This window comes from Podarcis cretensis (assembly GCF_951804945.1).
Source record: "Podarcis cretensis genome assembly, chromosome: Z".
In the NCBI taxonomy this organism is placed as follows: domain Eukaryota; kingdom Metazoa; phylum Chordata; class Lepidosauria; order Squamata; family Lacertidae; genus Podarcis; species Podarcis cretensis.
Genome location: NC_137184.1, coordinates 18818158 through 18835977, shown reverse-complemented (window position 1 = coordinate 18835977; position 17820 = coordinate 18818158). Strand labels below are relative to the sequence as shown.

The 17820-nt window shown below is 48.7% G+C and overlaps 1 protein-coding gene across 3 annotated transcripts in view; it reads right to left on the bottom strand.

The window, feature by feature from the left end:
* The window catches only part of LOC307207469 (gamma-aminobutyric acid receptor subunit alpha-3-like), a 40766-nt gene extending 28334 nt beyond the window's left edge, over positions 1 to 12432 (bottom strand). The window contains exons 1-2 of one of the 3 annotated variants that reach the window (XM_079961377.1): positions 12041 to 12432; positions 1853 to 1983 (exon numbers count right to left, since the gene is read on the bottom strand). In XM_079961377.1, coding sequence (XP_079817503.1) covers positions 1853 to 1941 — 89 coding nt within the window. In that variant the 5' untranslated portion in view covers positions 1942 to 1983; positions 12041 to 12432. Of the gene's footprint in view, positions 1 to 1852; positions 1984 to 10743; positions 10956 to 10998; positions 11263 to 12040 lie in introns of those variants that run through there. The other 2 variants (XM_079961378.1, XM_079961379.1) reach the window with 2 other exon arrangements.
* Between the last annotated feature and the right edge of the window lie 5388 nt (positions 12433 to 17820).

The window sequence follows — 17820 nt, the reverse complement described above, 5'->3', positions numbered from 1 at the left end:
CTACAAAAGTGCTGACATAACCGTAACTCTTGCAGTTGTGTCTTGAGCAATGCTAATGTGTCCCATCACTCTTGGATGCCTCTGCTTGCTCCAAGCGTGCAGGTAGACAGAGGCAGGAAGATGCAGAGTGTTGCATTTATGCTGGAATCTTCTCTAGGCAGAAGAGGATGCCCAAACCTGTTTGTTCACACAGGAGAAGAGTGCTTGTCACACTCATTTCTTGCCTTGGCCTGCAGCCTCCTCACATGCTCATCTTTCTGTCTTGTCCCCCACCCCCATCCAGGCATGTGGATTTTCATTTATTTATTTGTCATACTTGCTCTTCCCCAGAGATAGGAGTGGCACCCTTTTTACATGTTTACATTACAGAAGTCTCACTGAGAATTGTTAAGTTGCATTTCTTACTGTGTTAAAATGCCATCATCACACAAACTGATTACAAATTAGCAAACCATCAAATCAACAAACAGGTAGGAAATAATAACCTAAGAATTCTGTGTACATTGCCTACCATGACAGTAGAAAGGACTATGCCTCCCAAGAGCAGCTGCCAGACAAAACTAGCTCACCTGAGCTCATGGGCAAGTACAATTTGTACTCTCTATTTGTATTTGGGTGTATGTGTGCGTGTGTGTTTGAAGGAGTTCTGTTCCAGCACATCATGAGCTGGTTTTATTATTTGCAACCCAACTTGGATCTGTTCTCTTAGACAAAAGTATCACAGAAATGTACTCAAGAAATAACGTTTGTGCTACCATCTTCATGAGGGCACCAGTAGCTTGGGAACACTGTTTAATCATTTTATTTAATATATACATCTAAGTGGTTTACTAGAAAAATGAAAAGCAGCAATAAAAACAGTTTAAAACATTTAAAGATATTTAAAATTAGCAGTTAAAAAAGATTTTAAATGGTCAACATCTACCGGTACATGCTTTAAGCAGGTGCTGAAGAGAGCACAGAGAAGGTGTCCAATGCATTGAGTTGGAGGTGCTGTTTTTTTGTGTGTGTTTTTTTGTTTTTTTTATTTTTGCTGAATGAGATACAAAGCTAAAATTCTTGTGAATGAGGTACCATACAGTCTTCTCTGGCCTGGCACCATCCAGGGGTCCATGATGGCTGGGGCTGTTGGCAGCTGGAAGACATCAGGTTGGGGATGGGGAAGACTGCTGTCCTAGGCACTTTAGGCCAGAACTACCACTCCTCAAAGGATCTCCCAATGCCATCACTTAGACAGGAATAGCAAGCTTCTGCCTCCCCCTTAAAAGGAGGGGGAGGGGAGGGAAGTCAGGCAAACACTCTCTGGGGAGGTCTCCCAAAATGGAAGGAAAGGGGCACTTGCAACTCCAGGTGATTCAAACCACTGCTCTCCGTCTCTATGGTTGCCAGCTGCTTTGTTTGCTCCTCGAAGCTTTCCAGGTACCTGGTTAGTCAGTTGCCTGCAGCTGCCTGCTGTGTATGCAGGATTCCATTTTGGACCCTGGCACTTCAACTGCCTCTGGAAAAGTCCTTACCATTCTGGCATGGGGAAGATCGCCTTGGCAAATTACTCAGATCAACCATTCTCTAGCACAGTCAGGAAAAAAGCTGGCATGGAGAGTGGCTGTGTGGGGCAAAATGGGATTATTGTTAGATGCCTTTGCTGCAGAATCAAGCTGGGGATTTTCCTGGTTCCAAAGGGCCATGACCAAGTCTTAGAGAGACAGAAGGTGAAACTTAACCCAAAGCCTGCCTTACAGCCTTCCTCACTGCAATTGGGTGTTGCAGGTACAGTGAGGGAGAAGGAGTGCCCCAGACCCTTCCTCACTCCCTCTGTGCTATATAATAAAATCCCAGCCTCTTGCCACCTTACCCTTCTGCAGGGAGAGCATAAACCAGCAGCAGAATGCCAAGGCTAGTCACACAGAGTGGAGGTATGGCCCAGACCCTTGTCAATGCCATCACTTCAGGGTGCAGCAGTGCTAGCCAGCAGAACGTCCACACCTGCCAAGGAGGAAGAGAAAAGAAAATGGTGAAGGGGACCAGCCACTCTCTTTGATGATGGAGGCATTGGCTGCACAAAGGCCAGCTTGTGGTGAAAGTCCCTGAGGTGCTTTATGGGCCTCTGACTAAACAGCTGATAGCTGCAGCAGGCTCAGAACATCAAGGGGAAAGGAAAGCACCAAGAGGTGATGGACCCAACTGGGGCTTAGCCTAGCCAAGCTAGTTTCACCATGGCCACCTGTGGTAGGAAGTGTGGCTTACTAATCTCAGCCAACTGGAGCCTCTGTAGAAAACGTGCCTGCCTTTTTCGGTCTAGATCAGGAAATGAAAGAGGTCTTTCCTTAAACAATATCTGTGACATCTCATCCTACAAAATGACATGACTCAGGCATCTCAGTAACCACAGTGGTTTTGAAATGCCATACAAGCAAATGCATGTATTTATAACAACAAAGGCCACATCTCATCAGGATGATGATCCCAATACTTCTAGCACACTGTCACTGCATTCTCCCGGTAGGAGTCTGCATAACATGCACAGCCCAAGCGGTGACTGTACAATGAAGCTCCTCACAACCAGGCAAATTCTGGCCCTTCTTTTCCTTTTGAGATCATTTCAGTCAAGGGCTCACAGTCAGTGGTTCTAGTCCAGTTCATTCCTGCTATTGCTCTCCTGGTCAGTGAAAATAGTCAGCATGCCATATGAGAAGGTATGTGGTTTTCCTGGTAGTAGTGACAGCAACCACTATGAGGAAGGAACAAAGGTGAGAGAGGGAGGGATCTGGGCTGCCATGGTAGATGGTCACAGTTTGGTTTTGGTAAGAAGTATTGGGTTTGGGACACGGGTGGCGCTGTGGGTTAAACCACAGAGCCTAGGACTTGCTGATCAGAAGGTCAGCAGTTCGAAACCCTGCGACGGGGTGAGCTCCCATTGCTCGGTCCCTGCTCCTGCCAACCTAGCAGTTTGAAAGCACGTCAAAGTGCAAGTAGATAAATAGGTACCGCTCCAGCAGGAAGGTAAATGGCATTTCCGTGCGCTGCTCTGGTTCGCCAGAAGCAGCTTAATTATGCTGGCCACATGACCCAGAAGCTGTACACCGGCTCCCTCGGCCAATAAAGCGAGATGAGCACAGCAACCCCAGAGTTGGCCACGACTGGACCTAATGGTCAGGGGTCCCTTTACCTTTACCTGTTGGGTTTGGAGATTTTTATTTTCTCTGTGTGTAAATATGCAGCTGGTGAAAAGGCCACAATTCATATTGCTGGTAAACATTTTGCTACTGGGCTGCACCAGGCCATGTAGCATGACTTTGCCATTTACTGCAGCATTTGCAAGACTGCTTTGCCCAGGGGTCGGGGGGGTGCACTTGTCCATTTCCCCCCAAAAGAGGAAACGCACCACCACCACCATCATAAAAAGAGGACATAAATGTGCAGATGCAAATTTAGAAATATTTCATTACTGTAATTTAAATAGAAATTCAATACATCCAGGGAACTGTGCAACTGCTCAGTCTGTGGTCTAGGTGTTCCCAATCAACTGGCACTATGGAATCAATCTGCAGTTTCTGCCTGCATCTGTCTATGGTGATGAATGAGGGCAGTGGGATGTGCAGTTGCTGTGTGGAATAGGGCAGGTGGGGAGGAAAGTGAGGGAGAAGCTGCTGTGTGAGGTGCAAAGTGGAAGACAAGTTGTGAAGGTTTTTATGGACTGAACCAACTGAAATAGGGGAGCAGAAGTAGGGTAATGTGACTAGTATATTATCGATGCAACCTTCCAATAGCAAATTAACCAGCTAAAGTATTTGATGGGGACGAGTATTAATGGATAGAAGCACACTGGTAAGACTGAGACTAAACATCAACACTTACTTTATTTTTAAAAACCATTTTGGCCCATTTGAATTTCTCCTTTAGGAAATATTGAGGAAGAAATTTCCTTCTACTAATGAGTAGTTCTTTTTAAAAATAAAATGAAGAGTAAGCTCTCTTTAAGTGCAGGGTGGTATTTTGGTTTGTAAAGGGGAGATCCAGCCAAGTTAAGCCTGTCTTGTGGGGTCTGCAAGCAAAATGTAGACAAGAACAGGGCTAGTAAACGAATTCTTGAACTTCCTAGAGAGGATCCTTTGTGTGTGGTCACTTGCTTTGTATTTTCCTTCTGCCTGTGAAGAGACTCTTTTTTTCCACCATGCCTCTGAGCTGACCATACCTCTGGTTATCACTAAAGCAAAAAATTTGTTTTTAAAATAAAGTAATTAAGTTAATTAAAAAAACCAATATGTTTGGTTAAATTTTATTTTTTTTCGTTGGATGAATTTAAATATTGTCCTTTATGATTTAATGTCAGCGAGCATTCAACAAATATTCACCTTTTTAAATAAAATCCCCTGGGTACATACCATAATGAAATGTGTGTCTCAGGCTTGTGTCCAGCTAACCAACCTCCTTGAAACAGTTCTAGGTGCCAGTGAGACATTGTCTGTGTATAAATATCTAAAAGGCCACCTCCTTCCCTACAGACCCTCTTGGGTGCTAAAACTGGCAGGGGAGTGGCCCTCTTGGTGAGAGAGAGCCTTCTCTGCAGCAGCCCCTAAGTTGTGGGACTCCCTCCCCACAGAGGTGTATCTGGCAGCTTCATTGTACAGCTGTAGAGAGTGCTGCTGATGCATCTCTTAAACTCTGTCCGAAGCTTTGCTGCTATTTTGTATGTTTGGGTTTTACAGTCATCCTCAATTATGCTTCCCCTATCATCATCCCTCATTATATGCCTTGGGAACTTGTTGAAATACTGGGTATAAATCAAATACAGTAAATAAACTGCTTTTGTGGCATTTCAGTTGATCCCTTTGGGAATCTTTTTTTTTTCTTTTTGTGTGTGTGTGCAAAAATTTTAGTAAGCTGATCGTCAAACTATCCAAGCAGTGTCCCAAAAAAAGAGGAGGAGGATAATGCATCATATGAAACACCAGTGCATCATAAAAGCAAATTTTAGATGTATTCACAACACTGGTTGCAGACAGATTAACAACAATAAACCAGTAAAGCCTGTGTTTCACTATGCCCCCCCCCCGCACATGTCCCATTAGAGAGCCCTTGCAAATCTGTGGCAATACGAAAACATAGTTCTCTCTATGCTCCACAATTCATTACTGAGATGGTTTGGGGTCAGCTGAAAGGAGGCATTTGAGTTTGCCCAAACCAGCATCAACACTGAGATCCTAGAAGGGAAAGGACTGGGGAAATTAAATGTGGCCACTTTCTCCCACCCATCCACCCAAGCTCAATTGTTCTTAGGTGGAAGAAGTGTTGTCCCTAAGCAAGAAGGACCAGCAGCTCCTCCCAAGACAAACTGGGGAAGCCATGACTGCCTTTTGGAAGAAAGAAAAGGGACAGAGTATCTCACCCATGATTGAGTGCACCCATATCACAGATGATGCCCTTAACTGGGACAGGTATATGAAAGACAAATGCTGTTCTTGTTTTTTAAGGAAATAAGCTGTGCTGCTATTATTTTTTTTAAAAAATCCTTCTCGTTTCTGCCTTTCTTTTCTCTACCTGACTGTTACTCTCCTGAAGGCACTCTTTAGCGTGCCTATCTCTAAGGAGGTAATTTATACCAATTCACCATGTCTCATAACCTCGCACTAAAGTAAATGAACAACAAAAAAGACAACCCCAGATTTTCTAAGCAACATTTTGAAATTCTCAGAATTTGGAAGCCCAGGTGCACAGAGCTCATCTCCTGGGGAGTGGGGGGGGAGGCATCAGTTCTGGTGATGGGTTAGATTGGGGTAGGGTGAGAGAGGGAGGGAGAGACACCACAGGAAAGGCAATTTGGGGAATACTGGTATGCAAAGCTGCAGTGTTCTTGACAGCATCAACACAGGAACATCTTCCACAAAGAGTGTCACTCAGGACCGGCCCATTCAGAAGAGCATCAATAATGCAGGTCCCCAAGAACTTCAACACTTGTAGTTTATGCTGAGCCCTGAAAAGCTGTAGAACAAAATGTGGAGAATGCTGCTAAGAAATGCTAAATGCTGAGGAAGCCGAAATCATGCACCCAAGTGGGTAATATTTGCACGCTATAATTTTGTGATTTCCCCACAAGTCCCAACCACTCCCCAGGGGTCGACTTTGGTAATATGGTACCCTGTACAAGGCCAACATTTAACACACACATCCAACTTTCCTGTATCCTTCCCAAAGCTGGGCAAATGTTAACTATGCTTTGGGAAGGATAAAGGAGGACTCTAGGACCCTGTCAGAGCCCTCACACCTCCTTCCCAAAATAAGTGCTTACAAGGCTTTGGGAAGGAGGCAGGAAGGTGCCCTCTCTGTTCGGAACCTTGTGTGTGAGGAACCAGTCATGCTGCCCTAAATCCGCCTCTGCATCCCCCCCTGAATATTAAAAACCCCACACTATTAGTGCCTTTTCTTGTCTAACAGACCCACAAATCTAGTTAGCTGAGCCAGATGCAAAGCTGTATCAAGAGGTGATGAATTGCAAAGGCTCATCATCCAAGGGAATCTGTAAGGCGAGCTGGGGAGGAGCGGAGCTTTCCTCGAAGCCCACCAAGGTCCAGCTTTCCTTCAGCTGGAGCACCTGTAGTGGGAAGATTATGAGGCTGCCCTCTTTATTCCTTTCTCAGCCACTCTAGTAGGAAATAAGATTTGGAGGGAGCAGCATTACCTGGAATTTGTGACAAGTGAATGCAAAAGAGCACAAAAAGAGCCCTCCTGCACAAGACCACCTAGTCCAGCATCCTGTTCTCACAGTGGACACCCATGAGAAACCCTCAAACAGGACCCAAGCCCAGAAGCATGACTGCATCTGATGGTGGAGGCAGAGCAGAGCCATCATGGCTAGCAGCCAATGACAGCCTTATGTTCCAAGAAAAGTGAGTTTTGGTACTCATAGTAATTAGTCTTAATAGCCACCTGATCAGGGGAAGGAGGGCTTTGTCTGACTCAGGAATCCAGCTGAGTGAGGTCCCCCAGATTATTCCCATTACGTGCTACCTTGGCAAAAACAATTAGATGAATGAGTTTACTTCTGTTTTGGGATAATGCAGACCTCTGACTATGTGGGTGCATTTAGCAGATGCTGTTTGTCATACAACCAAGTAAGAAATATGACAACAGTTCTTTTTTCCTATGCTTCCTCACTCTTACATATTTCAGTTTGTTTTAGTTTTGGACCAAGCAGAACAAGAAGAACCAGATATTGGAGCATCATGCTATCCTTAAAGTCTTTGAGATGATGTGCCTATTGACTCTATACATAGGAAGTGGTGGCTGGTATGGTGGAAGGCAAGGAGACCAACCATAGGTAGAGCCAGAGCCAATGGCAGGCAGAGTCAACTAAGGGTTTGTCCACACTTCATCTTGTCCTGCTGCTTTCTCCCCAAGGAAAACTGCTCTGGAGCAAAGAGAAATCTGTGTTTCCCCATGATTGCCATTTGTTGTATCACTAAAGAGTGGGTTTTCCCTTGGAAAGCAGTGGGGTAAAGGTGAAAACAGTTCATACTCATGCTTTCTGGGCATGGGAAAAGCAGAAGTGTAGACAAGTCCTAAATCTAGTTTTGTTCCCATTTTCCTCCTCCCTGCTGAGTTCTACAAGGGTAATGCTGAGACAGAGGAGAAGGTGGAAGAGGAGGTGTCATCCTCTGGACTGGAGGGTTAACTGAGACTAGTGAGCCAGTGCCCTACCTGCCCTAATGGAGCTGCCCCCACTGCAGTTGCTGGTGGTGACCAAGCAGTCTGCAGCTTCCCTTCCCTTGCCACAGATCCCAAGGGATGTTCCACACAAGAATTAAAGAGCATCCAGCAACTGGATATATCCCTGGCCTTCTGGCACTTAAAGTCACCCATGAGCAGAAATGGAAATAGATCAGAACCATCTGGCTTTGTTACATCTTGCATCCAGCTCAAAAATATATCTTGAAAGGTAGCAACTGTATCTATGCTGAAGCCACCATGCACCTTGAAATCTTTTCATCGCATCAAGCATAGAATCTGGTCCCAAAAATAAAAGCAGGCAAGGCGCATTGTGACTCTAATGCCTTTAGTGGGAATTGGATGCCCAAACAGAGCCTTTATCTGGTGACACATGCCTGAAGGTGAGGCTGATATGCAAGCCAGAGGCTGAGCAAACAGCATTTTCACCAAACAAAAATAAGACACCAGTGTGTGTCCTTTTCTTCCTCCAGGAGAGGACATTGATTCCCAGCCAAGTCAGTGGATCAGTCTCCACCTGGGCCCACTGACAGCAAAGCAACAGCAACTCTGCACAGGTCCCAGAGTGCAACTGCTAGTCCAGGACACCAGGGGGTTGGGTGGGGGAGCAAACACAGGCCAGCCAGACTCACAACCCCTGCCATTGAAGATAAGCAGCTCTAGCCAAAAACCACCCCACTCACCACCATGCTGCTGCACACATAGCAGTCATAGTTCATGCTCACAGATAGTGCTGAGCTACCAGATGTTTTGCCCATCCCACCAGCCCCTCCATTTCTGCTCTTGACCATCCTTCCTTAGGAAGGATGCTTAATGGAAGGGAAAGGGCACATTGTGGACTTGTGGGTAGTCCTGCCCCTCTTGCGGTTGGAACAGTAAAATAAGCAGGTCAGTTGGGTGGGGTGATGGGGAGGGGAGGGGGAGCCATAGCCTCCAACTCCCCCACCTCTCTAACTCCAGGGGTCCTCTGCCAGCTCTGTGGGGGGTGAAGCACCTTCCCTAAAGCTGAGCCAGGCAAGTGGGTGCTTGACAAGACAAGAAGCGCCCCTTTGAACTGGGACTCTGCTGATTCATTCCCCAGATGTGGGGATTGTCCAGGAGCTCTTTTCCAGAAGAGCATTCACTGATGCCCTGGAAATGGGGTTTGGCAGAGAGGCAAAAGAGGTGAGAGTGGCAGTGGTGGCAGCAACAGCTCTAATAAGAAAGCAAGCGAGGAGGAAAGTGGGCGTCTTCAGCAGCTGGCTTATTTACTATGCGGTCTCCGTCTGTGTGTATAATTATGCCAGGATTCAGTCTGTACATCGAACTACTTGTTGTAAACATTTGGCAGGGATATACCCACAGAGAGAGTAGGACGGGTTTTCTTGCTGGAGACACAGCAAAAGGATGAGGTTGAGGGGATTCAAGAGGACAGCCAGGGGCATGCAGGGTGGAATGGAGAGAGAGAGAGAGAGAGAGAGAGAGAGAGAGAGAGAGAAGCTGGCTCGAGAGGAAAAGAGCTGTGTGTGTGTTTATGTGTGAGAGAGAGAGTGAGTTGGATAAATGACTGAATGGGAAGGTAGGCAAAGGGAGCCAACACACAGCAATGGGAAGGTGAATAAAGGCAGCAGAAAGAGCAGCTTCAGGGAAGAAATGCATCAGCAGACAAAAAGCAGAAAGCACTGGATGCAGCAAGAGCCGCCCACCCCCACCCCCACCCCCACCCCCACCCCCGTGGCCAGGCCAGCCACAGTCCTCCAAGGCAGGTTGCTATTTTGTGTGCTCCTCAGTTGTAAGGAACAATCCTATGTACGCTACCCTCTGCAGGGAGGGGAAAGGTCATATCCTCCAGATGGATGGGCAGGCATTCTGGGTGGCCTGATGTGCCTGTGGTGGTCAATGGCAAGAGGGGAAGAGAAGAATGTGTCCTCTGCAAAGAACAGCAGCCTCATGCAAAGGCACAAAGTGAGAAGCAGTATGTTAGTGAGTGTATGTGAGAGAGAGCACAGGCAGTCACACATGGGGGACCCCCCTACTATCCTATTTGTGATGATAAATCAAAGTCATTGTACAAAATGATCACTTTCTGGCTAACCCCTTGCTTATTTCATCACCAAATAACACACCGGCAAGCCCCTGCTTTCTGAACCAGGTACTTCCTGGTACTATCTAAGGGCTAGCAGCCGCACCAGCCCCACCACCCAGTGCCCATCTCTCCAAAGTCTGGACTCTCGGTAGACACACCACTGCTCTTGCTGTTCATTTGGCCCTGGAGCTGCCAGAGGACAGGGCAACTGAATCCTGGGTTGCTGGCTCATTTGCCACACTGCCCATGGCAAAGCCAGAAGGGGCCTGGGACTTCCTGAGATTTGCACCTGCTTTGGAACTTCCATTGTGAAGGTACAGACCTTTGCCCAGGCATCCCTGCAGAACCACTTGAAGTCACTAAGCTCTTCTGTGTTTGCTGCTGAATGCAAAGCCTCCAGAATCCTGATAAGAAAACTGAATGAAGCAAAATGCTGCTGGAAAGTTCATCTGTTTCTGCTCAGCCTTTTCCAGTTTGCTACTGGGGCAGCAGGAGCAACCTCAGCTGGCACACTTGAGAGCCCAGCCATCCAACTCTCTCATCAGTCACCTGTGTGAAGCTGTGAAGTCTGGGCTGCTGCTGGTGCTGTTCTCTACTCCATCCTGGGTGACCCAGAGCTATTTTTAATTCCCTTGGAACCTGTCTGTGCTAAAGCTTAAGGTCATGGGCACATTCATCCCTGGACTTTCACACACACCCCTTCCCGTCTCTCCCGCCCCCGCCCCCAAATGCAGCCTCCAGAGGCCTGGCTCTCTTGTCCCCCCCTCCCCCCCCACCTGCAGAGCTGCTGCTCCTTTCCTCTCCCACCCACTCTGCCTGTATCCTAACCAGCCTCGCCCACCCACCATCCCCTGCCCTTCAGCCTCTGCTCACCACAGCTCCCACCTAAGGCTAAGCCGTTCCTTCTCTGGCAGGGCGCAATGGTCCGGGGAGCCTGCGGCCCTCACAGTTCTCACCCCAAATCTCAGCGGTCTCCAAATCCCAAGACAGGGAACGTTTCTGGATTGGGGAGGGGGCGGAAAGCGCCACGGCAGGCGGTGGGCTCAGTGGCGTCATCCACTTCCTGCCTTTGCCTGTTCGGTGTAGCCCTCCAGAGTCGTCCTCCCTGCGAGGCGGCTCCTTCCTCCATGCAGCCCGGGGCTATACTGACTGAGAAGAACCGAGAAACACTCCCTCCCCGTCCTTTGCAGCAACACATTAATCAGCCGTACCCAGAGGGCTGTCCGGCTGGGGAGACGCAGAGCGTCCTGGAAGCTGCGGGCGGGCAGGCGAGGGGGTGGGCTCCACTCCTGGGCAATCCAGACAGTCCCCCTCACCAGCCAGCGGGTCTGCCTTTGGAATGAGGGGCGGGCGAGCCCCACTGCATGCGTTCATCTCCTCCCTGGATAGCCACTGCCGCCACAGTCAGCTTCCCGCCACCTGAGACAGAAGCGCCAGACGCTCGGGGGCGCAAAGGCAGGTCCACCGGGCCCTTGGAAAAAGCGTCAGCCAGGAAGATAAAGACGCGCCTCCCATTCAGGACCGTGGACAGCGCCGCGCCACACGCGCAGAGACCCTCCCAGTCTCCCTTGCAGAATTGGCGGGGGCCCTGCTTTTTGCTAGAAACCCTCAGCAGCTCGACCCCCAGACTAGCCGACGCGCGTAAATCCAAGGCTTGTAGCGCTACGCCTCATATGCCAACCAAGGAAAGGAACGGATAAAGCGGCTGCCGCGCGCCTTTGTCCTCCTCGTTTTAGCAAGAGGCCGGCAATGTGCGTTTTGCAGGCTGCGCTGGGGCCACGTCAAGCTCCAGAATATTTGCAGGGCCGCCCGCAGGAGCGGGAGAAGAGCCGTCCTTTGTGTGTCCCCCCGCGCCCCTGCCACACACAACCTCTCTTTCCCCGACCCCTCCCCAGTTCCCAGATTGATCTCCTCCTTTGCAACTTTGCCGGGCGTTTGCTGCTTGCGCTGCACAGCGGGAGAGCAGAGAGGGGCCGCAAGCCAGGATTCTGCTCGCCTTTTGGCTTCGGGACCGGGAGAACCAGATAGTCACCGCACTCGATCGCTTCTCTCAGGGCCACCCCTTAGCTCTGCCGAGGAACCCACGAGCCCACTCCCACGCAGAGGAGGAGCAAATAAAGGCGCTCCCGCTCGGTGGCGAGGCTAGGAAGAGCTCCGACGGCTGCTTGCAAGCGGGTGGCTTATCCCCCGCGACCCTCGACGCCAGCCCCATCCCAACCCCGAAGAGCAAACAGCCGAGGGCCAGGTCCTTACCTCCTGCGGAGCTGCTGCTGGATCCAGAAACCTACTGGGGCGGCACTCGCGGCTGCTCTCTCTCAGTCCTGCCTTTGCGCCCCCGAGAGTCTGGCGCTTCTGTCTCGGGTGACGAGGAGCAGATTGTGGCAGCGGCTGATCCAGCGGTGGACAGATCCAGAGGAGGAGATGAACGCATTTAAACCTTGGGTGTTTCGGCTGACGCGCGAACCTCGTGGTCTCTCCGTCTTCCAGAGGGTTGCAAGATCAGCCTTCTATCGCCACTCTCTGCTCGCTGTTACCCTGAGACTGACAATATGAAGGAAAGCAAGGCAGCCTCCTCCCTCCCCTCCTCCTCCTTGGAGGAGGGTTTAGCAATACTGTATCTCCCTCCCGTCTTCCCCAAAAGCAACAAACAGAAAAGGCGCATCAATGGCGCACCATCTACTGACTAGAAGCAAAGCATGGGGAGGGTCTTCTTTCCAACCGCTCTCTTTTCTGCCCACACCGCTAGAGGCAGGCGGCTAGCCTCATGGTGGGTACTGCATGGCCCACCTGGGACCTCTGTAGACGAGAGAGATCAGCAGGGGTGTCTGAGCCAGTCCTTCCAACAGGTTCCTTCACCATTTCACAATGCCCACTGGTAGACCCTGAAGTGTCAGCCAGACCCCACAGACCACCTTATCTTCTATAAAGGAGAAGCCACTTGTTGCCCAAAGGCCTGGTGGATGGGGAAAATCTGCCTTGAACATGGGTGTGTGTGCAGAAACAGGACAAATAGAAATGAATGCTATTAAAAGCAGGGCCAGATAGAGGCAGGGTGTGGACTGATGAAAGAGCAATTAGTGGTACAGGGAGGAGGGGAACTGCTGGAGGAGGTTGTGGACTGCCCTGGTGGGCAGGATCAGGGTGACTGTGGCTGCAGTCTGTGAGAACATAAGAAGAGCCTGGCTGGTGGATGAGGCTAAAGTTCTCACAGTGGTTGACCAGATGCCCCCAAGGGAGGTCCACAAACTAGATCTGAGGGCAGCAGCCACTCTCTCCCCAAAATCCAAGCTAGAGCAAAAGCAGCAGCTTCCACTAGAAAGGCTGAGCTGACAGGAGGTTACAATGCAAGGAAAGGCCAAGGCCTTCAATGCAAATCATACAGAGGAAGATGGTATACAGTGCTTTGTTGATTAATCTGAAAAACAGCATTTTAGAACTTACTTCTCTCAAACAACCAACAGAGGAGGGTAAAGCCAACAATAGTTGCCACCCAGTATCAGTTTCCTGGGAGCAATATCAAGAGCAGGAGTGGAGAATTGTACTCATATCCTCATAGGCTTCACACTGGGACACATGGCTGGCTAGTGTGAGGACTGGGTGCTGGACTAAATGGACCCCCTTTGATCTGACTCATGACTCTTCTTGTGTTCCTAAGGAGTTGTAAGAGCCAACCAAAGGAGAAGCTTCAGAGCTTGTCATAGGCAGAGCTTGGCAACAGTCAGCACATTGTTAGATGCCAATGTTTACATGGGTGGAAAGATGGCCCCATCAGCCATGTTTAACTCCAAACAGTGGAATTGCTAGAGAGAGGCTGCTGAATGTAAAAACAGAGCAGAAGCAGAAGGAAAAACAAAAAAGGCTGCCCATAGGGGCTCACAGCAGCACCAAGTCGACCATGACATGCACTAAGGCTTCATCCACCCTAATTGCTCTTTCCTGAAATCAGCAAAACTTAATGGAACCTGAAATAAGGCAGCCTAAGAAAGAAATTTCAAATGACTTTGCTGTAAAGAGCAACAACTAAAAATATCTTAACCATATCAGACACAGAAGATGTTGGGGGAATGAGGAAAGTGGACTTATGTTAATGCTGATACCTATGGGAAAGGAAGGTTCCCCTCTTCTGCCTCAGCTCCTTCTCCACAGAAGGAGCTGAGCCACACCTTAGTCATTTCTACATGGGTTTCCCACCTCAGCAGAACCAAAGCAGGGAGATGGCAAAGAACAAGGCATCAGCAAACTAGGCCAAGTTGGGTGTCTGGATCACTGACATTTGTTCAAGAGTTGAGCCCTTAAAGAACTCAAACGTGAAATCCCACAGTCATAAAAATATCCAGTGCAACATTAAAACCAGACTCTATCTTGGGTTCCTGGAGGATAATCAATAGGGTGTTTGGTTTGATGACAGCATTGGGGTAACCAGCCTGAACATAAATATGGTCACAGAGGGGAGCAATGAATGGTGCTCAGTGACCTCTTTGGGAGGGGGTACTTTTTAGCCTGGCCACCTGCTGTGTCCCTTGAGCAGCTTGTGGATTTCCATCCATCCACAACAGATTAAGTGTCAGATTGAACAGAAACAGAAACTGCAACTTCTCTACATAATGGCAAAAAAGAGATCAGAGTTGGTTTAGGGATCCCAAAATGTTAAATGGGCCTCACTGACCAGCCCCAGATTCCTCTATCTGTCTGTCATCCAGTGTCCTCTGCTTGGGTAGAAGTATGTCCTTCTCCACCCCATGTAGGAATGTATTTGGATCTTGGGGTATGGAAAGCCCTCCACCCCTGAGAATGCAAAAAAGCAGCAAAGGCTTTTGTCAGCCACCCATCCTGCTTTCCTGCCAGGTGTGGGAAGTGGGGACTTTAAATCTGCTTGGCCGTGCACACCCCTCTCTTGGCTGAATGTAGTCTTTGCCACAGATGGTCCCTAGGTGCACTCCTGCTGCCTGCCCTGAAATGCTCTCCAATCAACTGCAAAATAATTGCCTTTCCTTGGCAGATGCAAGGCACAGGAGACTCATCACAGCATCTGTGCCAGTCCCCAAGGGGCCAGCAGTGCAGATGCAAGGGTCAAGCTCTCCCCTGGGCCCAGAGATAGATGCTACTGAAGTTGAGCACAGCAGCACTGGAAAACCTCTTGGAGGCAACAGCCTCTGAGGTCAGCTTTGCCATGTGCAGGTTTCTGCAGGATAACAGTCTCCTGGGGTTACCATGGGCCATGAGAAACTGAGCAGGGCCCATAAGGGAGAATAGCAGCGTGCGCACACACAATGCAGGGCTCCTCTGAAAGCAGCAGTGGTGGCAGGGGGAAGAAGCACCTGGCCCAAATCATGCAGTGCAGCCAAAGGCACCAAACTCAGCCCCATAGCTATGCCTAAGCTGGGACTGGAAAGAACTGGGGTGGGGAATTGCAAGGAAATCCCTCCATTTGAATTATATTGCATATATCCTGTTCCACATTATCAGTTCCCATAAGTGTACCCATGGGGCAAAGGATAGATTTGTCCCAAGGAGCAGATTAACTCCCCCCCAACCCTTCCCCTAAAGGTCTGTGGGGTTCAGGGTAGCGGGCGGGGGGAGGGGGGGAGGGATCCTATTTCCTTTCAGAGATCATGAAAAGCCTATAGCTTTCCATTTTTTCCAGAGACAGGTCTAATTTTTTTCAGGAGTGGTCTTTTTCTTTTTTTACTTACAGGCAGTGGGACACCCCCACTTTCTCAGAGAAGCATTTACAGAGAGCCACCTAGACCCAGATTGACATTCCTTCTCTGCTAGATAAAATTAGCAATGGTGATGGAAAGGCTTGAGCCTACAGGTAAAGCACCTTGTCCCAATCATCCAACAAAACTGCTTTAGATTTTCTCCTTCCATTGAGAGGAAACAAGACAGTGTCCCAGGCCAGTAGATGATGCAAGCTGTGCTCCTAGTTCCCCTTGGCCCAGGAATGTGCCAGTGACTTTCCTGCTCTTTGCACCCGCTTGGTTTGTGGGCCATGGCTGGGTTGTGGGCAATGGAGATTTGTTCTGGGTGGAGCAGCTCCTCAGAACTCCACAGCTGGCTGGCTGGCTGGCTGGCTGCCACTATGGGGTCAAGGACAATGTTCCACATACATGGGGAAGGCAAATCTTAGATTTGTAAACCATGTGAGAGCCACCCATGAAATAATGTCAGAACCCCAGATAGTGCTATGGGGCCCTTCCCAGTGAAATCCATGGGCTTGCTTGTGGCTGCATCATCTGGGACAGGGTCCTCCCCATAGTGGTTCTGTCTGCCATCACACGATCATAGCAGGGGCTGGGCAGGCACTGGGACCTCTACAGAAAAGAGCAAACTCATATGTGACACAGCAGGTGCTTCTTGCCTTTGTGTCACCAACACCTTTTTTAGACAAGCAGGTCTCAATATGACACACAGTCTGGACTTGTTTTCACTACTTTTTCTTAAGCAGCATTCAGCAACTAATTAGCAGATTGTTTTAAAAATAACCTCTCAGAACATTCACACCCAAGTGCTGGAAATTTGGGTCAGTTCAGAGACTTGTAGTTTGGTTAGAACACAGGAGAGCATGTTTGACTTTTCCCTGGCAAGGAGGCCACAAAGGTGGTCCTGGCTCCTCTCTCATGGGGCATCCTGTAAACCTCAGCCACCAGCTTGCCCTTGGTTTGCAGCAACCATAAGAAGAGCCTGCTGGATCAGGCCAATGGCCTATCTAGTCCAGCATTCTGTTCTCACCATGCCCAGCCAGATACCTGAGGGAAACCAGCAATCAGGACCTGGGCACAAGAGCACTCACTTGTCCTGTGGTTTAAGGCAACTGCTGTTCAGAAGCATTGCTGCCTGCTGCTTCCAACTGTGGAGAGCAGAGCGTAGTCATCATGTCTAGTAGCCATAGATAGATCTCTCCTTTGTTTTCTGTTCTGCATAGTTTTATCTTGGTGGATAAGGAGAGTTGCTGGGCAAGCTCTACTTGGGGATCCTTCCTTCCATCTCTGATTCTAGCACCACCTGAAGTTCAGAGAAACCACTGAGTCTCTTGGGCTTGCTAAACAGAAGGTCGGTGGTTCGAATCCCTGTGATAGGGTGAGCTCCCATTGCTCTGTCCCAGCTTCTGCCAACCTATCAGTTTGAAAGCACACCAGTGCAAGAGAAATAGGTATCGCTGCAGCAGGAAGGTAAACGGTGTTTCCGTGCATTCTGAGTTCTGTCACGGTGTTCCATTGCACCAGAAGTGGTTTTGTCATGCTGGCCACATGACCTGGAAAGCTGTCTGTGGACAAACTCCCTCGGCCTGAAGCGAGATGAGTGCCCACCCCAAAGTTGCCTTTGACTGGACTTAACTTTCCTTTTACCACCAAAGTCCACACTCCCACTTCTTCTTCCAGCTTCTCCCTGCCTCTCTGCCTTGCACTTTGTTGAATGGATTTGGTTGAGTAGGAGAAGATATTTTATTTATTAATTATCCTTCCTCTTCTCATTTGTGTGAGAATGCAAATACCTATTTAAGCAGAGTAAAAACTGTAGGAATGGGTTTTGACACTAGGAGAGGTTATATTGCTTAGTTATTATCCTTCCTTGCTCATGTTTGTGAGATCAGCAGAATACCATCCTTCGCTGCTTAAACCTGGAAGCTAAGACAAGGTTGATTTAACCTTCTGCAAACAATAATCCAGGATGCTGTAAGACAGACTGGATTTTCCTGGTATTACCCCTTTTCTTCCCCTTAAAAACAATAATCACACACACATTGTTTTATGAATAAAAGTAGTGTTTACTTACTTAATCTAGGTCTTGAAGCAGTAGTTACAGTAGCAGAATGAAGGAAAGTTTAAATCTACTATCTAAGTTACAAAAGTACAAGGTAGAACCTTACAAAAGGACAATATGAGTGGACTCTCTGTGCCCCTACCGCAGCAAAAAGACTGATACTGATGAACTGGAAAAAGAAAAATGCGGCTCACTTCTATGATTGGATTGGAAACTTATACAAACTTGCAACATATGAACAACTTGCACATAAACGCAGACTTGCAATG